Genomic DNA, 25,111 nt, shown 5'->3' with positions numbered 1-25,111 from the left:
ACATGTCGAGGAATATGGCATCTACCTGGTTACTGGCACCTACTGGACTTGTAGACAGACTGGCTAGGGCCGTCTTCATGCACAGGTTATCTAGGCTGCAACCTAAAGGCCAGCACCTCAAAGGTTTAAAACAATGGGAAGTCCTGGATAGAATAACAATATGGAAAAGATACAGTGAGGTGACCAAGGTCATGGGATACATCTTGATATCGTGTCAGACCTCCGTTTGATGCAGTGCAGCAACTCGATGTGGCATGGATTCAACAAGTTGTTGGAAGTACCCTGAAGAAATTTTGACCCATGCTGCCTCTACAGATGTCCATAATTGTGAAAGTGTTGTGGGTGAAGGATTCTGTGCACAAACTGACTTCTCAATAATGTCCCACAAAAATTCGATGGGATTCATGTTGAGCAATCTGGATGGCCAAATCATTCGCTTCAATTGTCCAAAATATTCTGACATGTAATGAGTAGAAATGTCCCCTTTCCATATTACTGAGTACATAAAATGTTTCAATATAACAACGAGAAATTTGGTTGTACTGACGCTTTGGGCATCGATGTAGTGAAATTTACAGGAGTAATAATTTACTTAGTGTAAATGGAAGCATACACTCAGTGTTGCCAGCATTTCCCTTACAAGGGAACCTCCCCATCGCACCCCCCTCAGATTTAGTTATAACATGGCACAGTGGATAGGCCTTGATAAACTGAATACAGATCAATTGAGAAAACAGGAAGAAGTTGTGTGGAACTGTGAAAAAATAAGCAAAATATACAAACTGAGTAGTCCATGGGCTACATAGGCAACATCAAGGAGAATGTGAGCTCAGCAGTGCCGTGGTCCCGTGGTAGCATGAGCAGCTGCAGGAGAAGAGGTCCTAGGTTCAAGTCTTCCCACGAGTGAAAATTTTACTTTCTTTATTTTTGCATAGTTATTATCTGTCCGTTCGTTCATTGACGTCTCTGTTCACTGTAATAAGTTTAGTGTCTGTGTTTTGCGACCACATCGCAAAACCGTGCAATTAGTAGACGAAAGGACGTGCCTCTCCAATCGGAACCGAAAACATTTGATCGCAAGGTCATAGGTCAACCGATTCCTCCACAGGAAAACACATCTGATATATTCTATACGACACTGGTGACGGCATGTGCGTCACATGACAGGAATATGTTGTCGACCCACCTAACTTGTACACTTGGCGAATGGGTAAAAAGATTCTTCTACCTTGCCCGATTTAGGTTTTCTTGTGGATGTGGTAATCACTCCAAAAAAAGTGATAAAAACATAAGAGTTTGTCACATAAACTGAAAATAAGAAATTAAAGTTTTAACTCGATGGAAGATTTGAACCAAAGACCTTTCGTTCCGCGGCTGCTCGTGTTACCACGAGACCACGGCGCTCCTACGGTCCCAGTGTCCTTGATGTTGCATATCTTCCCATGAACTACTCAGTTTGTATGTTTTGCTTATTTTTTCACAGTTCCACACAACTTCTTCCTGTTTTCTCAATTGATCTATGTTCAGTTTTTCAAGGCCTATCCACTGTGCCAACTTATAACTAAATCTGAAGGGGGTGCGATGGGGAGGTTCCCTTGTTAGTAATATGATTGTGAACACAGGCCTCCACAATATGGCTATGCGAGTGTCTAAAAGGGATTCTTGTTTCTGCTGGTTGTTTCTGCCTACATTCTTGAGAGTCAGTGTTTCCAAGTTTGTTTAGTTGAGGCCCTTTCCCCTTTTGTCTTGCCTTATTCAACCTTGTGGGTTTTCCAGAGCTACAAGTGGACCTGTTTTAAAAATAGCGTGGTATTTTCTAGAATTTCTTGCCCTTTTTAAACTGTTTTCATGCTACTTTACTTTCTGAACATTACCTTTTTCATAATAATCTTTGAAATTAATATTTGCAGAAGTACACTTCTGACAAAAATAGTGAAGGACGCAGGAAGGGAGGAGGAAATGTAATGAAACTTCACAGGCTGAGATGTTATGTGATTATCTTTCTCTAATCACAAAACCAAGTCAAGTTTACATAGAACTTGGCAGTACTAACTCACTTATCACTATGACACTGCCCTCTCCTTAGGTTGGATGCTTGCACTGACTCTGTTGGGAACCCATTGTGTCCTCTCCTGAGGCACAGTAGCTCGCAAGTGCTGTCAATGATTCTTAGTATCCTGGATACTGGCCCTTGAATAGAGCTGACATCTGTGCCAGTCATCCGCATCTTCTATCTGGGAGATGTGGGAATTTTACTGGCCACAAGAGTACCTCAGAACGACGCAGACTGTTCAGAGAGGCAAGTGCCACGTCTGGACAAGCATTATCCTGATGAAAACTGCTACGATGATATTGTGACCCGAGTTGTACCACATGACGATGCAGTATGTCAGTTATGTTCTACTGTGTCATTAGAGTTCCATCAGCAATTACCTTAAGCCATATTCGATGACTCTGGACATTGTGACAGCATGTATTAACACTGCTGTGTAATGGGACCTCAACAATTGTCATCCTGGATAGTGCAGAAGCACAATTCAGCACTCAACACAACGCAATGCAATAATGCCAGCCTATGCACAGATTGGTAATTCTCTAGTAGAGCTACTGCTAGTCTCCCAGTAACAGTGCAGGATGATACAGAATGTTGGAAGGCATCTGTTACTCATTCTTGGACGGCAAGCAGAAGTGTGAACGGGGTTACAACGTGCCTGCTGCACAATACAACAATCCTGCCTTTTTGTGGTCAGAGATGGTCGAACGGAATCTTGTAGACGAGTATGCCTGCACTCCTCTTCACATTAGTCCAACAAGAGGTCGCTGTCATTCAAGAGTTCACAAATCTGGAAAATGCACGATTCAACCAGCCGGCCAAATGGAAACCCACAATGTGGCCCGCTTTGTGCTGATAACACCGCCTGACAAGAGTGTCATCACTCAACATTTCACACTGCTCACGTCCCTTTTTTAAGCTACAGCTGGTAATAGCATTAACCGTGGACAACACTACTGCACTCTGGTGACTGTTGCACCTTTCAAACAGAATTGCAGGTCTAATGATTATATAAGCTCCAGTAGTATATAGAGGTTGGGTGAGAAATTCGCATACCCTGAAAAATCCCCAGATCCCTAAAAATCCGTTTAATTTCAAACGTTATTATGCAGCTTGGTATCTATGTTACTTCGTATCAATTGTTGGAATTCATGTTTACATGTTTTTGCAGTTGCAGTCAAGTTCCATTTTGAAGCCATGAGTCATGGAAGACATGAGCATCCATAGTTACACGACCAAGGAGTGTGGGGTGGTGGGTGGTGTGTGTGTGTGTGTGTGTGTGTGTGTGTGTGTCACACATGAACAATAGCACACAGGACAATGAGACAGATATTATAGGAGCACTCCAGGAAAGATTTCATAAATCTCCACCACGAAAGGCAACACTTCTACAATGGGGAAGATGCATGTTTGCTTTTGACGCTGTTAGAGGAAGGTTGTGGAGAGGAAGGAATAAAACACAGGAAGAAACATGTGACGGAGTCTCTACTTTGACTAAATAATCTCCTATGAAGTCACCACGTAAACGTGCTTTGAACTCTGTATACAAAGGGCAACAATGGGAGATAACACGAGAAAACAACTTATGGTCAGAACTTTTCGAACGATGTTTGTAAACATGTTATCAGATACAGACAGGAATGAGCATAGTTTAGCATGCCAAGCTTTGCTAACTCCATTTCCAAATGTAGTGGACCATGCCAAGGTTATGTTTTCAGATGAACGTGCCATTTATTGCAGCTCATGTGCTAGAAATATAGTCACAAGGGCCAAAGAGAATCCTCATTACACAGTCAAGTTAGAAATGAAGCCCCATCTCATATAATGATATGGCCAGTGGTGACATCACAATATCTGATTGGACCGTTCTCCTTTGAAGGAATTCTAAATGGCGCAAATTGTTTACACCTGTTACTAACATGGTTAATACCTCAGTTTTTGGAAAGGGGCTTCACAAAACCCTTATGGTCGGAGCAAGACAGGGCAACTCCTCACTACTCTATTGCAGTGTGCAAGTTCCTACAATATGGTGGATAGGCCGTGGTTCATCAGCAACATGACTTCCCTTGAAGTCCTGAGCACCCCACACCAGATAACTGTACAATGCTCTTAAAGATACATTTCACACCATAAAACTGGACATGCCAAAAGAACATGCAGGCGTACGAAAATGTGTGTACAGCATGTTGGGGAACATACCAATGTGTACTGAGGTGACAAAAGTCAAGGGACAGCGACAGACACATACACAGATGGCAGTAGTATCAAGTGCACAAGGTATAAAAGGGCAGGGCGTTCGTGGAGCTGTCACTTGTATTCGAGTCATTCATTTGAAAAGGTATCCAATGTGAATGTGGCCACAGAACACGAATTAAAAGACTTTGAATGCAGAATGGTAGCTGGAGCTAGGCACAGGGGACATCCCTTTCAGAAAATGTTTGGGAATAAAATGTTCTGAGATTCACTGTGTCAAGATGTGTGCTGAGAATACCAAGTTTTAGCCAATGCCTCTCACCACATACATCACAGTCACCAATGGCCTCCATTTAATGAGATATAGCAGCTGTCTTTGTGTATTAATTAACACTGCACGAAATAATCACAGAAATCAATGTGCGACACACAATGTCCATTAGGACAGTGCAGCAAGATTTGGAGTTAATCGGCTGAGGCAGCAGACGACCGACGCGAGTGACTTTTCTAACAGCACGGTATTGCCTGGGTGTCTCTTCTGGACTCCCGACCGTATCGGTCGGACCCTAGACTGGAAAATCGTGGCCTGGTCAGGCGTGTCCCAATTTCAGTCGGGTTGGGTTGGGTTGGGTTGGGTTAGAGTGTGGTGCAGACCCCACTAAGTCAAGGACACGAGTTGACAACAAGGCACCGTGCAAGCTTGTGATGGCTCTATAATGGTGTGGGCTGTTATTACATGGAATGGACTCTGTTCTCTCGTCCGAGTCAAACTCTCGGACACCGTTAGCAGCCACTCGTGGACTTCAAACAATTTTCACGGATGACAATGCGCTATGTCACCTGGTCGCAATTGTTCACAAATGGTTTGAAGGAATTTCTGGACAATTCGAGCGAGTGATTTAGCCTCGTAGATCGACCGACACGAAACCGTCGAACATTTTAAGACATAACTGAGAGGTCAATTTGTGCACAAAATCCAGCCTGGCAACACTTTCACAGTTACAGGCGGCTATAGAGGCAATACGACTTGTTGAGCCCGTAACACGTCAAGTTGCTGCACTCCGCTGGTTCACCTCAGTAAACAAATGAAATGAATACTAGGGGGCAGGGGGACTTGCCGCCGCCGCCCCCGCCCTCGCCCGCGGCTCGTCGGCGCTTACCGATGGCGGGCACGAGCACGATGAAGCGCCTGGCGGCGACCAGGTGCCGCACCTTGGGCAGGTGGTGGGTGAGCGCGGCGCTGTCGACGGCCAGGTAGGGCGAGAGGCGCGGCCCGCGGCCCAGGCGGCGCACGCGCGTCTCCAGCTCGCGCACCTCCGCCTTCAGCCACAGCCGGCCCATCTGCTTCATCAGCTGCTGGCCGCGCCCGCCGCTCCCGCCGCCGCCATCCTGCTCTCCGTCGCCCTCGCCAGCCTCGGTCTGCGTGCCGTCAAGAAACTTCATATCAACACGTACACCAGAAATAACACCGCTCTAAGAATAAGAAGCAGCAGCAGCACATTCCACCTGCGATGTCTCAAGAAGAAGATGTACTGGGTCCATTACACTCAATTTTGAGAGAATGGACTAGAAAGACAAAACTCCACTTAAATTAAATAACCACAATCGTTTTGAAAGTGTAGGTATGTTCGGTTAAGTGTTTAAGGGGAACATGTTCCTTTATCATCTGTTAGGCAAGCCTGAGGCCAAATCCAAACAGAACAGTAGTCAGCGCTTTCCATCTCTCACGCTAACTACAGCTTAAAAGTCTCAGGGCTGGGAACTGATACTCCTAAATACCTCTGGGTTATTGTTGCTTGGAGTCTGACATTCAAGAAACATAATGATAAGTGTCAGAATGAAGGTCGCAGCACGAAGTAATACCTTTATAAATTCAAAGGCTCAAGTTGGGGAGTAAGCCCACATGTACTAAAGACGTCGGCTCTAGTCTTTTGCTACTCAACAGGAGAATATGCTTCCCCTGTGCGGTACCAACCCTGGCACTCGAAACAGGCTGATGTCGTTCTCCAGCAACCTTGCCTGCAGGTGACAGGACGGCAGACAACAACCTCAGTTCGTAAGATCCACGTTCTGACTGGAATAGCCCCACCCCATATCAAGAAGATACTAACAGCGAAATGTAAAAGGGGCACTAATGACAAACACCCACAAAACTGTCGACGTCTTCTGCAGCAGGAAAAGCTTCATCTCAAGTAACTCCCCCTTAGAGAAGTCAAAGGCGGAGGAGAGGCTTCAACGCTGACAGAAAAGAGAGAGAAGTGATTCGATACCACCAAAAGAGGAGCTACCTCCAGAAACAGTCTGTCACGACCAACATGGAACTCACTTGACAGACTTCGCATGGGGACTGGCCAAATTAAAACTGCCATGTTAAAACGGGGATTCTGCAATAATCGAGATGTGTCCTGTGCGTGTGGTGTTGAGCAGACGATGATCCACTCCCTCCGCTGCCCTGCCTACACCATCTCCCCAGGCATCGTGACGCAGGAGTATCTGGCATCAGGAAGCCCGACAGAAGTGCGCCTTGCTAAAGCACTATACTTCAATTAAATGGTTGTAATCAACATGCTAAGAATAAGATTTTTTTAGCAGTGAATGATCAGTAATATCACACAGCTAACTGTACTGGATAAACGGATAAAAGTCATTGGTAGTCCTTAGCGCTAGTGTACCACCTGTCGCGCCACTGCAGTGACATAGAGGGCCATGACCAAGATTTTGAATCAAAACAACAGTGCATTTCGGGGTGACAACAAAAGTTGTCTGTTACTACCGAGTTTTCCAGTCCACAAAACTTAACTCTGGAACGTTGTGTTTTGTTTGCAAGTAGGTAATATTGTTTGTACTATTCTCCATTTTGTAGACTGTGACAATATCTAGCTCAAGTAATAACAATGGAAACGTTAAATCGCCAAAATCAGTATAAAAACTTAACTTCGGACTTCTTGAAACGATGAGCAGGGAAGCAAGTGAGAAACATTCCGTTCCAAGAAGTACATTGGACGATGGACTGAAAGCTTTATGGGACAACAAAGAGGTCGCATGAATCCTGTTTTATCAAATACGTTTTCAAGAGATCATTCAATGAACACAAGGAAACAATATTGTATGATCACATTAAAAATTTTGCATAGCCAGCTTATGACTTTGGGTACAGAAGCGTTATTAAATTTAATAGAGGTCCCTAGCGGCGGGATCGACATTTTGATGGACGACAGGATCCCAAGCGTCACACCCTGCTGTGACCTAGTTTGCAAGCAATCGGGGAAAAAAATAAAAATTTCGCGTAATGCTCATCAGGTTTAAAAATAACAATTTACAGACTGGTTGCACTGTGTAATGGTTATGGTGTTGACTTCACATGAAAAAGGATGTGGATTCCAATCTTGTCAGATGCTTTGAAATTTTTTATTTCTAAATTTTTATTGAAATTAGTTGGATCGTTATTTTGTATTCAGTTAATTGGTTTGAATGTATTTTTGTCTATGTCATTGTCATGTCATATTACTCATCACATGAAATATATTATTTGTTCTCATTTTCTTCCTATCAGTCTCTTTACACTTGGAATCCTTATTCATGTGATTTTGATTCTTGTTATGTATTAACTTCCATTTCATCATCATCTTACATTTTTGTCCATGTTATTACATTCGTTATTTCTATTTCTCCTTTTACTTGTATTCAATTTTACTTATGATCCCCGATTTCGTAGTCGGTCGTTGTGACCGTGCGGTTCTAGGTGCTTCAGTCCGGAATCGCGCTGCTGCTACGGTCGCAGGTTCGAATCCTGCCTCGGGCATGGATGTGTGTGATGCCCTTAGGTTAGTTAGGTTTAAGTAGTTCTAAGTCTAGGGGACTGATGACCTCAGATGTTAAGTGCCATAGTGCTTAGAGCCATTTGAGCCCGATTTCGTTTAAATAATCACCCACGTTATTTTGTTCATAGTACAATAAGAATTTATGTTTTAAATGTCTACATGACAACTGCGATCCAAAAAGATATACATTTTGCAACGAAAAATATATTCTTGAAACAACTGCACAGTCTTTTGTGTTTTAACTGACACACTGGCATTTTCAGTTTCTAAGAATTATGACAAATAAATAAAAATTATTAAATTCACGTGCACCAAGATTCCAAGTGGAAGAAGACTGATAGGAAGTAGAAAATAAGAGTACCTTAAGAAGTAAATAGGTTGATTAAAATGACGTGACATAGGAATACAAATAAAAAAACTGTATGTAAACCATTTAACTGAATAAAAATAGTGATCAAAGTCATTTTGATAAGGATTTAAAATTAAAAAAAGTCTATGAACCTGGCGATATTAAAACCTGCATCCTTTTACATGTGAGGTCGGCACCTTGATCACTATGCCATGCAACCAGTCTGGTGATCAATATTTTTTAAGCTGTACACCACCACGCTAAATTCTGAAAATTTTTTCGTCGATTATTCGCAACCGCGGGCCCATCAAGGTGAAACGCTTCAGGGTGTGATTCATTGGATCTTAAGCTACTTCACCGTATTGACTGTATCCCACCGCTGGGGGCCTCTCCTTGTAAGTGAAAATATAGCACCAGTACAAATAATTGCACTATTATATAATGAAATGGCCGAATACAGTTGAACCCACGAGTCTGCACCAGGTTCCAGCAAGGTACAACTTTATACATCCTTTGACAAACTAGATGACCTAATGGACAATTTCAATTTTATGCCTATCTACGATCAAATTAAAACGTCTTCACAAGAAAACTGCTTTTACGTATTAAAATTTCATGTCGCATCAAACCATCCAAATGGAAGAGATGGAAAAAGTATTAAGAGATCAACGAATGTGTATTTTTATGACTTCGAGTTTTCTAAAACTATTAAGTTATGTATGACACTATTGTTAGGTTGAAAAATGTTCCAAAAGGACTTTCAAAAATTAAGAAAACATTTAGAGATGGCTTGTGCTTCCGATACAACACGACCTTCCGCCTTATCACAAACCGATTACAGTTATTGCTTGGAAGGACAAAACTCAACGATGTACGGGATAACTATGAAACTCTAAGGAAACTATGTCACGTAAGATTTGGTATCAATACATCTACATCTACACAGATACCCCGCAAGCCACCGTACGGTGCTCCGCGCAATGTATGTTGACGGCAGTAGAATCGTTAGACAGACAGCTTCAAATGCCGGTTCTCGAAGTTTTCTCAGGAGTGTTTCTCTATAAGAACGTCGCCTTCCCTCCAGGGGTTCGCATTTGAGTTCCCGAAGCATCTCCGTAACACATATGTTCGAACCTACCGGTAACAAATCTACTAGACCACATCCGAACTGCTTCGATGTCCTCCACACTCGAGCAGTACTCAAGAATAGCTCGCACCAATGTCCTGTATGCGGTTTCCTTTACAGGTGAACCACTCTTTCCTAAAACTCTCCCAATAAACCGAAATCGACCATTCGTCCTCCCTCCCTCCCACAGCTCTCACACGCTCGTGCCACCTCATACCGCTTTGCAACGCTTTCTGCTCACCGACAACTTTCTTAAAATTGTGTTAAGCAGCTAGCTCGGCAGTCCACGTGGAATGGAAACATATTACGCCTTGCAGCTACAAATAGGCCGGACCTTATAGACGTCAGTATAGAAACGGGCATTAGCGATCACGATGCCATTACAGCTATGATTACGAAAGAAGAGTGTTCACTAGCGCTTAAATATCACAAAAAACACAAGTCCGAATTCATTCCTAGAAATCAGAACAAAAGTGAATTTGAGCTTTTTCCTCTTTGCCGCTTTTGTGATTTTGATCCAGTCCTCTGCCATGTAAAGGCATTGTTGTTTCTTACTAGCTTTTATAATTATACTAGCATCAGCACTGTGAGACAACAATGAATTACAATACTGTAGAAATTTGAAATCCACAGCTTCTATTTTCAAGTTAGGAATAGAAGACTTTTTAATGTTTCGATTTTGTCCAGTGCACGAGTCTAAAAATAGAACTACATAGTTGACTTTTTACAAATGTATATTTGAATAGCCTTCCATCACTTCTCAAACTATTAAGACTCAAAAGTTTCGCTGTTTACTTATAAAACATTTAAAGCACAGAAATACATCAAGACTCTGTAAGAGTCATAGAACAAGACTATCGTGGACTTACTTCACTGTAATTGTGAAAAAAACAACTATACTGCTGCGACAGTATTTCTGAGGGAAAGACGGCTAATACCATCTGGTGCATGAAAATTGAACTATGGACTTGGTTCAATATTACATTGAGAAGTAAAATTGTTTACAAAATTCAGTAGTATGTTCTATTGAGAGACAGCTAAACACAGGCTTGGTTTGCTTTAGTTCTGAACTTTCCCTTTACTTCTGCTACAAAACATCGTCAAATTATGAGATACAACACTGCTGTTTTTTTTCCCTACGTTATAATTATTACAAATGGTATAAGCGCGCGCACACACACACACACACACACACACATATATATATATATATATATATATATATATATATATATATATATATATATAGAGAGAGAGAGAGAGAGAGAGAGAGAGAGAGATCCCATACACTGAGACTCAGGTCCTCAACGTGACAAAGCTCTACTTAATCAAACAATAATTAACATTTAATGTATAAATGCAGCAAAATCCGTCAGGTTGTTCGCTTATCACCAAGGTAAAGGACGGGAAAGAAGTGGTTTGACGGCTATTCAGACAGATATATTTTCCTCTAAGTGCCTCTCCTGGCCTATTCAGTTGTATTTTAACGAGTTATTAAGCAAAGTATTCAAGTGCGTTTAACAGCTTATAGAAGTTACTTTGATTTTATTGTTTAGTTTCCTAGTATATTACTTTCCCCTAGTATATCACTATCCCTCCGTTTCTTTCTTCTTCAATAGATCATCTGATGATGACTTTCTAATACGTAGAAATCAGAAATGACACAAGTAGTGTGACCTAGTGAGGTTCTAGTGCTTCTGCACCGCCGTAATGCGCTTTTATGAAGGCATACTTTTGGAGAATCGTTACGACAAAGATGTTAAAAGTGGTTGCCACTGTAATAATGTATCTGGCAACCGGAGAGCAGTGGCATATACGTCGATAACAGCACAAATTTAGTGGCGTATAGGAATTGCACCTTTTTTATGTTTATTACAGCCTACAAATAATAAATATCTACTAAATTAACCACACCACTGTCACCATTCACAGGTTAGGTCTTACACCTTTCTGAATAGCCGACGGATACCTACAAGGTAGTATGAGGAGCGAACTATGTTCATGGTACATGCGATCAGCATGTCGCCAATGCCTCCAGCCACTATTGCCAGTAGATGAATCCCATAACGAGAACTACCCCTTTGACTGCTGTGGAAATATTAAATCCTCATGCTCCGCCACATCCCAGGTGCTGAATGGGTGTTCAGATGCAGTCTCTTTGTCTTCCCTGAGCGCTATTGACGCGTTTGAGGACTCCGTTCCACCGACCCTCCCCTTGCCGCGAACGCGTTAGTTCCTTATCTTGGTGAACAAAAAAGTGCCTCTTAGCGTGCTATTATTTGTAAAAAAAAACGCACATCGTTTCGGCATCTTGAACCATTAGTGAAATACGAAATTGGGCAGGAGACTCGTAACCTTCCACCGGATGTAAACACCAGCATCTCAAGAACGAAATAAAGTATCGTTCTACTCTTAATTTAAAATTAAATTTCGATATCTTATTCAAATTTCACACACAGCAATGTACGAGCTGAAATCAACCATGCACAAATTCTACGTAATTCGGTTTTGCCCCTGTTAAGTTCTTTAAAATTTCGTGGAATGCTTTACTTAATTTGATGCAGCACAGGCACTATGACGAAGAGCGGTAAGAAATTCAGTTCTTTTACAACCGAAGATGTCAGACCGCAAGATGAGCAAAAACCAAATTTTTTCACTGAAAAGTTTCCTTCAAGTTGGGTGATGAGTATTTCATGGCGGGCAGGAAGCCGTGTCTCAGCACATACGGCGGCCATCAGGCGAACAGTACAGCGGAAACAAAGCCGCGCACGGCACGAAATGCAGAGAGCACGTCTGCAGCAGTCGAAGGGTGATGCATGTAAGAGCCAAAAACTGCCTTGTAATGCTAGCCCGAGGCTTCAATTTGCAGGGCGGGAGATAAGCCCCCGTATCCTGCAATTCCTGTTTAGTATCAAATGTTATTATGCAGGTTGGTAGCTCTGTTACTTCTTATCAATTGTTGGAATCCATGTTTACATGTTTGGGCAGCAGCGGTCGCAGCCGAGTTTTAATTTGTAGCCATGGCAGATGTGAGCGGTTATAGTTCACTGCTGAGGAGAGCTTAGTGAGTAGTGTGTGGTTACACGAACGACAACACACAGGGTACGCAGCAAGACTGATTATGAGAGTATTCCAGTAAAGATTTAATAAGGCTGTACCGCGAAAGGTTGGATTGGGAAATAGGTGCTTGTGCTTTTCGCAGGCCGCGGAGTGGAAAGAAGAGAAGAAACATGCGCCGGAGTATCTGCTTCGATTGCACAATCCTATTAAGTGGACATGTAAACGCGCTTCGGAGCTCGGTATACCGAGAAAAGTTATCTGAATGAGCGTGTTTTAGTCAGCCGAGTTTTGTTAACTGTATCTCCAAATGCAGTGAACCGTGCCACGATTATGTTTTCAGGTGAATGTGCGATTTATCGCAGCTACGTGCTAGAGGTATTGCCGTTAGAGCCAGACAGTCGAGTTAGAAAGGAATCCGCTTCATGTAATTATATGGACAGCGATGATGTCACAATGTCTGCTTGGAGCGTACTTTTTTGAAGGAGCTGTGAATGGCGCAAATTATTTACACCTGTTACGAACAGGGTTAATACCTCAGCATACGGTTGCAGCAGGACGGAGCGCCTCATCACTACGATCTTGCAGTGCGCGAGTTCCTAAATGAACACTTTCCGGGACGGTGGATTGGTCGCGGTTCACCAGCTCCCTTGAAATGACCGTCTTGATGTCCTGACCTCACCACAGATGACAACTCGTTGCGGGTGGAGTCGTTAAGGCGCAAGTATCTGCACGTCGTTATGCTACGAATGACGAACTGCGCAACGCTGTCTGTTATGTCTACGAAATGAGCGTACGGCATTGTGGGCCGGGAGTCCCCCATTCGGGGACGTTCGGCCGCAGAGGGCAAGTACTTATTGCATTCGATACCACACTCGGCGACTTGCGCGTCGGAGATGGTGATGAAATGATGACAATGACGACACAACACCCAGCCCCTGAGCGGAGAAAAATCTCCTGCCCCAGCCGAGAATCGAACCTGGGCGCCTTGGCGTGGCATTCCGCTGCGCTGACCACTCAGCTAACGGGGCAGGACTGCAGACAACATTTAATGGGCTAGATCTGACAAAAATGTAAAGCATGCGTAATCATATGGACACGTTTATCAAGAATCCAAAGCTTTATTTCGTATAAGAAAAGAAACATTGGGCGAATTTCGTAGTACCGAGAAGCAGGAACAAGAAGTAAGCCGATATAGAGCTTTAAATAAGCGATGGATTTTTCCTTGCACTTGCAAACTAATATTAGTTCCCTTTCGTCCTGCTGACTATCGAATAGGGCCAATTTAACGATAATTACGAAAACAGGTGTTCAAACTCGATACCGCAAACTGAACTGCGAAATCTGCTTTCGCTATTAATAAAGGATAGCAGAGAAAAAACTGTTTCATGCCCGCCACAACAAATGCTTTTCGAGTCATTTAGCTTAAATTTGTTGATATTTTTCGGTTGCTAAATATTCGACATGTTCCGTTTGAAGCCACTGATCAGTTTTAGCAGTGCATTAGAAGGTTGAGTGCACTTCTTTAGCATACACGGCTGAATATGCTGCAGAAGCCAATGTTATCACCAGCGGCGCAGTGGGCCTAAACTGGCGGCTACTAGCAAGGTGGCCGTAATTTCCCTGTACAGAGTTTTGGCGTAATCTTTCCTGGCAGCGCCCTCGTGCCGTGGTGGCGGCTGTGGGAAACGCGGCTGCGTAACTAGCAGCGCGCGTATTTGAAAGTACGGCCGACCGAATAGCTGCCGAAGCCTGCACTGCTGAGGACGCATTTCGCGCTATTGCACCGGGCATGCTCAAAACTATGTCAAGAACAACATGGAGATGTTTAGATTGGTTGATTTGGGGGAAGGGACCAAGCAGCGATCCCATCGGATTAAGGAAGGATGGGGAAAGGAAGTCGACTGCGCCCTTTCAAAGGAACCATACGGGCATTTGCCTGAAGCGATTTGGGGAAATTATGGAAAACCTAAATCAGGATAGCCGGACGCGAGTTCGAACCGTCGTCCTCCCGAATGCGAGTCCAGTGTGCCAACCAATGCGCCGCCTCGCTCTGTGGAGGTGTACGGAAATGTGGAAACAGGATAAGGGGGTACATACCGACATACTGGACACTTACTCGTACGTAAGTAAGTACTCGTGCTAAAACAAGTCAAATCTATCAGCTTCTATCCCTTAATGAGAGTTAGCCCTCTGACTGCTGTGGCCGAGTTAATTTGTCTTGCTCCGCCACTCCCCAGGTACTGAGGACGTGTTTAAAAACAGTCTCTGGGTTTTCCTTAAGCGCTATTGGCGTGTTTACACGTCTTGCTCTGCCTCCAGACTCACTGCTGCGAACGAGTTATTTCCATATCTCAGTGAATAAAGAAATGCCTCTTTGCGTGCTACTATGCATCGTTTCGATGTCTTGGACTAATTGTGAAAAATGACAATTGCCTCGACCGCACGATTCGCGATATGCAAGTGCAGAATTAGGCGCCGGGTATAAAACCGATATCTCGAGAACGAAATGAGATTACCCGCGCCCCTCGAAAACGAGCGCGCCACTTTCGCAGATTTGCAGGCGGTGCAAAACTGTGGCGAGCGGTTTACATCCAGCTTATGAGAGCGCGGGGCTGCTGCTGGCGCCGGTGCGGCGTGCGTCAGCCGTTCACCGCGGCTGACCCCTGCGCCCTGCCCTCTCTATTCCACGGGCCGCCGCACGGTCCTCAAACACAGTCGGCGCGCGGCCGGAGCTGGCCTACAGCGCCAATCACGGCTGCGGCCCGCTCGTGTGTGGCGTGGCGCCAGCTCAGCACGGCTGATGGTACAAGGCATTAGCAAGTGGCGGCGGCGCGGGGGCGGCGGTGGGAGGCGGGGGCGGCTATCGCGGGGGCGGCGCTAATAACGGCGCGGCCAGGGCGGCCGCACGCGAGGCGAGGCGAGGCGAGGCGAGGGAGGCGCCACGCCACGGCTCCATCTCATCTGCATGCAAACAAGAGGCGCGCGTTAACTGCGACTTCCCAGCGCAGAGCCGCGCAACTTGCCGACCCAGCCGCTAGCCCCGCCTCGGCAGGTAAATTACCTCCCGCGGCGGCGGCGCGCAGAGAGAGAGAGAGAGAGAGAGAGAGAGAGAATTGTACCGTGTACCGCCGGCTTGTTCCCTGCCCCCCCCCCCCCCCCCCCACCCCTTTGCGATTTCCCTGAGCCCGCTTTTAGCGCGCTCTTGCACGCGATTTCGAGATAGCCGCTCGGTGCCAGCTGATCATTAAACTGAACCACCGCCTGTGTATAAACGGGAAGCCACTGCCGGCTGTAATTACCACTAATTCGTCACTGCGTATCGTACGGCGCCAACCTTAACGGCGATATCCTGCGAGCCGAGGTAACAGCCAGAATCTGTTCCTACATTTTCGGAAAGCTCTCGACAGTGTACCACACGTCACTCGCGTGGTTCCCAGTTGTAAGGTTACTATAATCAATACCCTTAACCAATGACCGATATTTACAGCACTCGTACGGGGGCTGCGATTTAGCTGATGCGCTAGGTTCTGGATGTTTCGCACCAGCGGTCGCGGGATCCAAGGTGGTCAGAGTGGAGGCCCAGATGCGCGGACAAATGAATTTTGATGAATAAATACTCTGAAAGTGATAACAAATATACCGAGTCGTGATAGTAACTGAATATAAGCAGGAAATAGTTTTGTGAATTTAATTGTGAAAAATTGTGAATTATGAGCAGCTTGAAGATTGTGGAGCGACACGTGTATGTAAGCATATATATATATATATATATATATATATATATATATATATATATATATATATAGAGAGAGAGAGAGAGAGAGAGAGAGAGAGAGAGAGAGAGAGAATCGTGTACAAACTTGGAATAACGGAAGAAGTCTCAAACAAACTTCGCGTGAAGTAACGCGAACGAGGTGAAATAAACTTAGTGGGTAAGCAGGCTGGCTGAATCTCGACTCACAGAGACTGAGCACGGTCCATAAGCTCGATCTACATGAAATAAAACTGTGTTTAAACGGAGCGACTTTTCTAATTTCGGAATTATCCTTTAATATAGTTCCCTATAAGTACAGGATGCAATGCACATGTTGGTTTACGCACACGGTTCAATTCAATAATCATCTCTGCGTCTGCGGTAACGAACCGCTATCACACCTAAACACGCTGAGCTGACGAAAGTCATGGGGTAGGGATATGCACATGTAGAGGTGGTGGTGCTGTCGCGTACACAAGGTATAAAAGGGCGTTACTCAGGTGATTCCTGTGAAAAGGTTTCCGACGTGATTAAGTTCGCACGACAGGAATTAAGAGACTTTGAATGTCGAACAGTAGTTGGAGTTACACGCAAGTGACATTCCATTTCGGAAATCTTTAGGGAATTAAATATTACGAGACCCCCAGTCCGGCGAGAATACCAAATTTCAGGCATCACCTTTCGCCGTGGACAACGCAGAAGCCGACAGCCGACACTTACCGGCAGAGAGAAGCGGCGATTGCGTAAAAGAGAGAGAAAGAGAGAGAGAGAGAGAGAGAGAGAGAGAGAGAGAGAGAGAGAGAGAAAAGAAGAAGAAGAAGAAGAAGAAGAGTTCAAATGTGTGTGAAATCTTATGGGACTTAAACTGCTAAGCTTACACACTACTTAACCTAAATTATCCCCTAAGGACAAACACACACACCCATGCCCGAGGGAGGACTTGAAACTCCGCCGGGACCAGCCGCACAGTCCATGACTGCAGCGCCTAAGACCGCTCGGTTAATCCCGCCCGGCACTTGCGTACAGTTGTCAGCGTTAACAAACAAGCAACACTGCGTAAGACAACTGCAGAATTCAATGTGGGACGTACGACGAAAGTATCCGTTAGGGCAGTGCGGCGGAATCTGGCGTTAATGGACGACCGGCGCGAGAGCCTTTGTTAATAGCAAGACATCGCCTCCAGTGCCTCTCCTGGATTTGTGACCATATCGGTTGGACTCTAGACGACTGGAAAACCGTGGCCTGGTCAGATGAGTCGCGATTTCAGTTGGTAAGAGCTGATGGCAGGGTTCGAGTGTGGCGTAGAACCCCGAAGCCATGGACACACGTTCTCGACAGGGCAATGTGCAAACTCGAGGTAGCTCCATAATTATGTGGGTTGTAATTAGGTGCAATGGTCTGGGTCCTCTGGTGCAACTGAAAATGTTAATGTTCGGCTCCTTGGAGACCATTTGCAGCCATTCATGGACTTCCATGCTCCTAAACAATTTTTAAGGATGACAAGGCGCCATGTCACCAGGCCACAATTGTTCGCCATTGGTTTGAAGAACATTCTGGACAATACGATCGAATGATTTGGCCACCCATTTCGCCCGACACGAATCCCTAGAACATTTATGGGGCACAATCAAAGAGCTAATCTCGCGCACAAAATCCTGCACCGGCTACACTTTAGCAATTACGGGCGGCTACAGAGCCACCGTGGCTCAATATTTCTGCAGGGAGCTTCCAACAGCTTGCCGAGTCCGTGCCACGTCGAGGCGCTGCACTGTGCCGGGCAAAAGGGTGTCCGACACCATATCAGCAGGTATCCCATGACTTTTGTCACCTCAGTGCAATCAATACCCTTACCGAAGGCCGAAATTAACAGCTCTTTTCCGGTGGCTGCGATACAGCTTGTGTGTTACAAGGTTCTGGACGTTTCGTGCCCGGAATCCAAGATAGATTGAGTGAAGGCTCAGATGCGCGAACAAATTAATTTTGACGAATACGTCCTTTCAAAGAGATAAGCAATATCCGAGTCGTCATGTCACTAATATCGTGGGATATAATTTTGTCCATCTGACTGTGAAAAATTATATGAGTAATGAGCAGTCTGAAGACTGCGGAGTGATGTGTGTGTATAGCAGCAATGACAGACTAATTTCTTTATAGGCGCTTATGTGGTCCATTCTTGATTACTGCTCAAGTGTTTGGGAAGCCTACCAGGTCGGATTAAAGGAACAATATTGCTAGATTTGTTACCTGTTGGTTTGATCACAACGAGGGTTTACGGAAATGCTATGTGAGCTTATATGCGAGGAAATAAGACAAATCTTTTCAAAAAACGCTGTTAGCTGAAAGTTCACGGAATCAGCATTTGCGACAGACTGCAAGTCGAATCTACTGGTCTCCTACATTCACCTCGTGTCGAGCGGCAGCTTACGTTAGTGCAGCAGTGTACCAAAGTACACTGTTTTGTTCTGTGAACTGATGCAACTTCTCATTAGAATCAACTTCTTCTAAATTTCATATGTGCCCTTTAGTTAAATCTGCTAATTTCGTGCATGTTTGTGTATTTATCAGGCAAAGTTCCCTGTTGTATTAACTGCCTAGAGTACATTTCCGCCATCTTTAGTACGGATGGGAACTGTGATTGCTGTGATCAAATGCGAGCTAAGTCGGTGACCCTTCACTCACAGCTCCAGGCAGTGTTGGCTTTGGTCACGCAGCTTGAGGCTAGATATGAGGATCCAGGTACGTCCAGCACGTCATCGGTGCCTCCTATCGGTTCACTACTGGGGTTGCCCTGGGTGCCACCCACACTGAGGTTTATCCCCCACCTATGGTCGAGTTAGTGATTGTTCCAAGATGTGGAAGGCAGCAGAAGACTTTTCGGGGAGTCGCTAGGAGAGCCTCCATAGTTCATCTGATGAACAGGTATCAGGCGCTATCTGTGGCTGACAAAGACCCTGAGCCAGATGCAGTCGCTCACACTGTTCCAGAAAAAGCTTCTCGGCCTCCGACATTTGGGCATTCACAGAGGGTGGAATTACTGGTAGCCGGGAGCTCAGACATCAAGCACCTAATTGGGCTCCTTAGGAATATGGCTACCAAGGATGGAACGGGTTGTTCTGGATGTCGTGAACAGCATAGAGTGCAGCCATCTTCAGGTGATGGCTCATGTCGGTACTAACAATGTGTGTCGCTTTGGATGAGAATACCAGATCCTCTCTGGTTTTGGGCAGCTAGCTCAAGTGGTACGGACTGCCAGTCTTGCTTGCGAGATGAAGGCGGGGCTCGCCGAGTGTACCATCTTCGACAGAACTAACTGAGGTCCTTTGGTACACAGCCGAGTGGAGTGTCTGAATCAGAGGTTCAGACAATTCTGCGACTGTGTAGGCTGCAGATTCCTCGTCTTGTGCCATAGGTTGGTGGGTTTCTGGGTACCACATAATAGGTCAGGGGTCCATTACACACAGGATGCAGCTACCGCATGGTGGGGACTGTGTGGACCGGACTGTGTCATTTTTAAAGTTAGAAACTACGGAATGGGCGTTAGTCTAACACGGTGCAGGGCAGACACAGGATGGAGGTAGACATAGTAAAGTAGCTGTAAGCTGCTGTAGGGAAAGAACCAGAGCTCCAAGAGCTAATGGAAAGCACTGAAGCTCAAATCGTTATCGGTATGGAAAGCTGCTAAAACTCGAAATAATTTCAGCCAAAATTTTTACAAACGACCTAACCGTGTTCAAAAAGGATACATTAAATACAGTTGATGGTGGAGTGTTTATTGCGGTCAGAAATAGTTTATCGTCTAGTGAAATTTAAGTTGATAGTTTCCGTGAGTTAGTACTGGCAGAGGTTAAAGCTGACAACCGGAATAAATTAATAATTGGTTCGTTTTTTCACTCCCTGTCTCATACGATACAGTTGCAAAACAGTTAAAAGAAAACTTGAGCCTTATTTCAAATAGATACCTCACTCATACAATTAAAGTTGGTGATGTCTTTAACCTATTCTGGACGTGCTGCCGAAAATACATGTTTAAAGTCGGTGGTTAGGCATAAAACGTCGTCAGAAATCGTACTGAATGCTTTTTCAGGTTAGTTAAGGAGCCCGATCGAAAAATTAATGGTTGCGAAAACATACTTGATCTCTTAGCAACAAATAATCCTGAGCAAATAGCGAGTATCATGACAGATACAGGGATTAATGACTACAAGGTTGTTGTAGCGAGACTGAATACTGTGACATCAAAAACTCATCAAAAATAAACGTAAGATACGACGATTTGAAAAAAAAAAGGCTGGTAAAATTGGCTTGACGCCTTCCTAGGAGACAGTTCCCACTCCTTCCAAACCTTGCAAGCGTAGATCAGATGTGGTTTGAATTCAAAGAAATAGTATCGATGGCAATTGAGAGATATACACCAAATAAATTAAGAGGTAGTAATGATACCCTATGGCACGCAAAATAGGTCAGAACACTGTTGCAGATGCAATAAAAACTCCATGCCGTATTTAAAAGAACGCAAAACCACCAAGGTTGGGAAAGTTAACACGAGCTCGGAAGTGAGTGCGACCTTCAATGCGAGATGGTTTTAGTAGTTTCCATAACGAAACTTTGTCTCGAAATGTGGCAGAAAACCCAAAGTGATTCTGGTACATATAAAAAAAGTACACCAGCGGTAAGAAGCAATGAATACCTTCACTGCACGATAACAATGGTAGTGTTACTGATGACAGGGCGAAAAAGAAGAGTTACTAAACACGGTTTTCCGAAATTTCTTCACCAAAGAAGACGAAGTAAATATTCCAGAATTCGAATCACGTAGTACTCAAACATGAGTAACTTAGAAGTAGACACCCTCGGTGCTGTGAAGCAACTTAAATCACTTTATAAAGAAAGGTAAGGGCTCCGGTCCAAATCGTATACCAGTTAGGTTCCTTTCATAATAAGCTGATACCATAGCGCCATACTTAGCAATCATATACAACCGTCCATTCGTCGGAAGGTCATTTCCTATACACTGGAAAGTTGCACAAGTCGCACTAGTGATCCGCTGAATTACGGACCCATATCACTAACGTCGATTTGCAGCAAGATTTTGGAACATATGCTATCTTCCAACATTATGAATTACCTTGAGGGAAAGGATTTATTGGGAAACAGCCAACACCGATTTCAGAAAATATCGTTCATGTGAAACACAAATAGCTCTTTACTCTCACGAAGTAATGAGTCTGTATACAGTTGATCTCCAACTGATTCCATATTTTTAGATTTCCGGAAGCCTTTTGACACCGTACCTCACAAGCAACTTCTAATCCAATTGCGTGCCTATGCAGTATCGTCTCAGTTGTGCGACTGCATTTGTGATTTCCTGTCAGAAACGTTACAATTCGTAGTAGCTGACAGAAAGTCATCGAGTAAAACAGAACTAATATCTGGTATTCCCCAAGGAAGTGTTGCAGGCCCTTTGCTGTTCATGATCTACATAAATGATTTAGGAGACAATCTGAGCAGCTAGATTGTTTGCAGATGACGCTGTAATTTTCCGCCTTGAAAAGTCGTCAGAAGATCAAAACCAATTGTAAAATGATTAAGATATCTACGGCGCGAAGGTGGAAATTGACTCTAAATAATGAAAAGTGTTAAGTCATCCACATGATTACTAAAACGAATCCGCTAAATTTCGGTTACATGATAAAATCTACACAAATCTAAGGCTGCAAATTCCGTTATATACTTACGGATTACAATTACGCATAATTAAATGGGAATGATCACACAGATAGTGTTGTGGGGAAAGCAAATTGCGGTTTACAGGCAAAACACTTAGAACACGCAACAGGTCTATTGGAAGAGACTACTTGCAATCACGCTTGTCGGCCCTCTTCTGGAGTACTCATGTGCGGCGTGTGTTATTGGTATTATATAGGGTTAACGGAGGACTTCGTAAAAGTTCCATGTCGTTTTGTACTATCGTGAAATACGGGACAGAGTGCCAAGGATATGATACGCTGATTGCGATGGGAATCAATGAAACAAAGGAGTTTTTCGTTGCGGCAGCATCTTCTCGTGAATTTTCAGTCACTTACTATCTCCTCCAAGTGAGAAAATATTTTGTTGACGCCCAACTACATATGGATATGATAATCATAATAAAATAACAGAAATCAGAGCTCGCACTTTTCCCCATGCACTGTTCGAGAGTGGAACGGTAGAGAAATAGCTTGAAGGTAGTTCGATGAACCCTCTGCCAGGCACTTAGTTGTAAATTGCAGAATAATCATGTAGAAGTAAGGTCAAGGGTGGCTGGAGGTCCTGCAGAGGTATACAGTGCGTCATTTTCCCCTTCCTCTATTTGCGAGTGAAAAAGGACTGACAAAGTACCCTCCGCCATGATCTTCACATGACTTGTGGAATATGTATATTCCCTCCGACTGCATCAATCAAGATCCAGTCTTTCTGCTCCGCGTAGTTTCTCAAGTACGAGAGCAGTGCCAAAAGTAATGCAACAGTGATCATAGTTTCTTTAGTAACCGATGTAGAATGTTTGAACTTCACATGTTACAAGATGCGAGAGTGACTCTTCCTTTACGCAGCAGTTTTTTTAGAACGTGTTCTCCTCGCTACATGTGACAATTAATTCCAAGCAAAAGCAAAGTGACGTCACAGAATTCTTAGCAAAGGAAACTCGTAAACTAGGCGTCATCTCTAGAAGGCTTCGGGATGAGTAAGGGTATGGGGCACAGATTAAGCAAGAGGTTTATAAGAGTGAAAAATCAGCATTGAAGGACTCGCTGTGTAGCGGGGGGACGGAAACGGCGGCCCACGCCACGCTTCGTCAGTGGGTGGACGGGCTAATTTGTGCTGGCTGGCGTGTCGTAATTTGTTGAGATTGCTGCACTACTCAGCTCTAATTACAACGTCATGGAGAAGACGGTGAAAAGCGTGCGATAACGTCAAGTGGGAGGAAAGCAGAGAAACGAACATCCGACCTGCGCGAGAGTAAAGAGTGGAAGTCGGTCGTGATATGCTTGAAGCGTTCGAAGCAAAGATATGTTTTTTCTGATATGTTGAAATGAGACAAAACCAAAGGAAACGAAGATTCAGTCACGGAATGGCATCACACCTCTTATCCAAGCCTCATCTTAATCTTAACATTTAGACGCACTGGACAACACTACATTGGCTCCGGAGAAACGATGTAATTTGAGGAAACTCCAAGCTTGCTTCTTTCAGTATGCATGTTGCTTGCAGATGGGAAGTCCTGATTCGAGCAAATGTCGTTCTTCGTACCGCCTCACCTTGGAATGCACCAAAGATAACACATTTTGGCAAAGTGCCCTCTTCGTACCAAATCTGAGGACTTGGGTCTGTGGATGCCCGTCTGGTCTCCAGACATAGACGAAAATTCCAGTCAGAAACAGGATGTTGGATGCACAGAACAACACAACGCATTCACTGAGAAAAGGCGGGCACCATTAAGCATGATTCTTTCCCCTCGGTGAAGAGTATGACCGAAAACTTATAAGGCAGACGCCAAGTAAAACACTTGGGTGATCACAATTTCCACAGTGCTCAAACCATGTACCATTCATTGCTTGCATCTACCATAATGTTTTGCACAATGTACAAGCCGAGGCACAGCGAAAATAATTATGGCAATATAACTGCTGAGTGCATGTTATGCATTATAATTTTAATTACGGCTAACCGTGTTATCGGCTCCAGGTAGCTATGTTTTGTTTAGGCTATTTAATGAGTTTAGTTTTAGGATATACGGTGTTTCATTTATAAGACTGTGATGTGAATCTCTGGCGCCCATAAAAACACAGTAACAGTAATCTTTGATCAATAAATGATTTATTATATCAATTTGGATTGCAACTGATGCTCTGTACCGGAGAACTTAAATTCCACTGTTATTTTAAATTACTCGATGCTCTAGTGTGCAGGGGAACCTGTAGAAATTCAGCTTGTTACAATTGCGACAGCATTAGTCGCTTGCCACTAAATACGGGGAGATGAGAGTAACCAGCTGTACTTAAGCAGTCGGATTAACAGTCAATGATGTCGCGAGTTGAACAGATGGGAAAAATGGATCCAAGCGAGTTTACAGTGAACAGAGGGGGAATGGATTCACACGAGCTTTCAGGCGCCTAAGGGTGGCAGGGTTTGCACAGTAGCCAGACAGGTAAGCAGGCAATAGCGAAATTGGGTAGGTATTTCTAAACAACAGCGTAACGGGAAAAGTGGATTCAGTTAAGGCACAAAGCATGTGCAGGCTTTTGTGTAAGTGCGTGTGGGGGGGGGGGGGGGGGGGTTGTTTTTAGAGCGACGTTATTAGCGCCATTGCTAAAATAGTCTGGGTAAAAGTCTAAATACTCAAAATCAAACTCACTTAAAGTTACAAATCACTCTCTCTCTTTTTACTCAGATTTACGAGTACCTGTTCAGTTATACCCAACCAATCAGAACGTAAAACTGTGAATTTCGTCATATCAGATAATTCTCATTTATTGTTCCGCCTCAGTTGCACAGTTTTTTTTTTTAACTGGATAACACTGTTTGACCATTCTGGATCATCATCAGATCCAAGCAGTTGCGTCAGCAATCCGTGTTGTCTACTCAGAACCACATATCAGAGAGTGATAGAAACATGTAATCCACGGAAAGAATGTGCAGCTGAGATTGATCAATAAATGAGAATCATCTTAACCGTCTAAAACAGTAGTTGATTCTCTCAAGACGATGATGTTGTCTA

General features: G+C 44.2%; 1 protein-coding gene across 1 annotated transcript in view; it reads right to left on the bottom strand.

The window, feature by feature from the left end:
* LOC124622143 (protein SMG5) overlaps positions 1-25,111 on the bottom strand; it is a 276,199-nt gene that overhangs the window by 5,425 nt on the left and 245,663 nt on the right. Inside the window, exon 13 of the mRNA XM_047147775.1 lies at positions 5,407-5,665. Coding sequence (XP_047003731.1) covers positions 5,407-5,665 — 259 coding nt within the window. The remainder of the gene's footprint in view (positions 1-5,406; positions 5,666-25,111) is intronic.

This window comes from Schistocerca americana, chromosome 7 (assembly GCF_021461395.2).
Source record: "Schistocerca americana isolate TAMUIC-IGC-003095 chromosome 7, iqSchAmer2.1, whole genome shotgun sequence".
Lineage (NCBI taxonomy): Eukaryota > Metazoa > Arthropoda > Insecta > Orthoptera > Acrididae > Schistocerca > Schistocerca americana.
The sequence above is the reverse complement of the archived record's forward strand: the minus strand, read 5'-3'. Positions and strand labels throughout refer to the sequence as shown.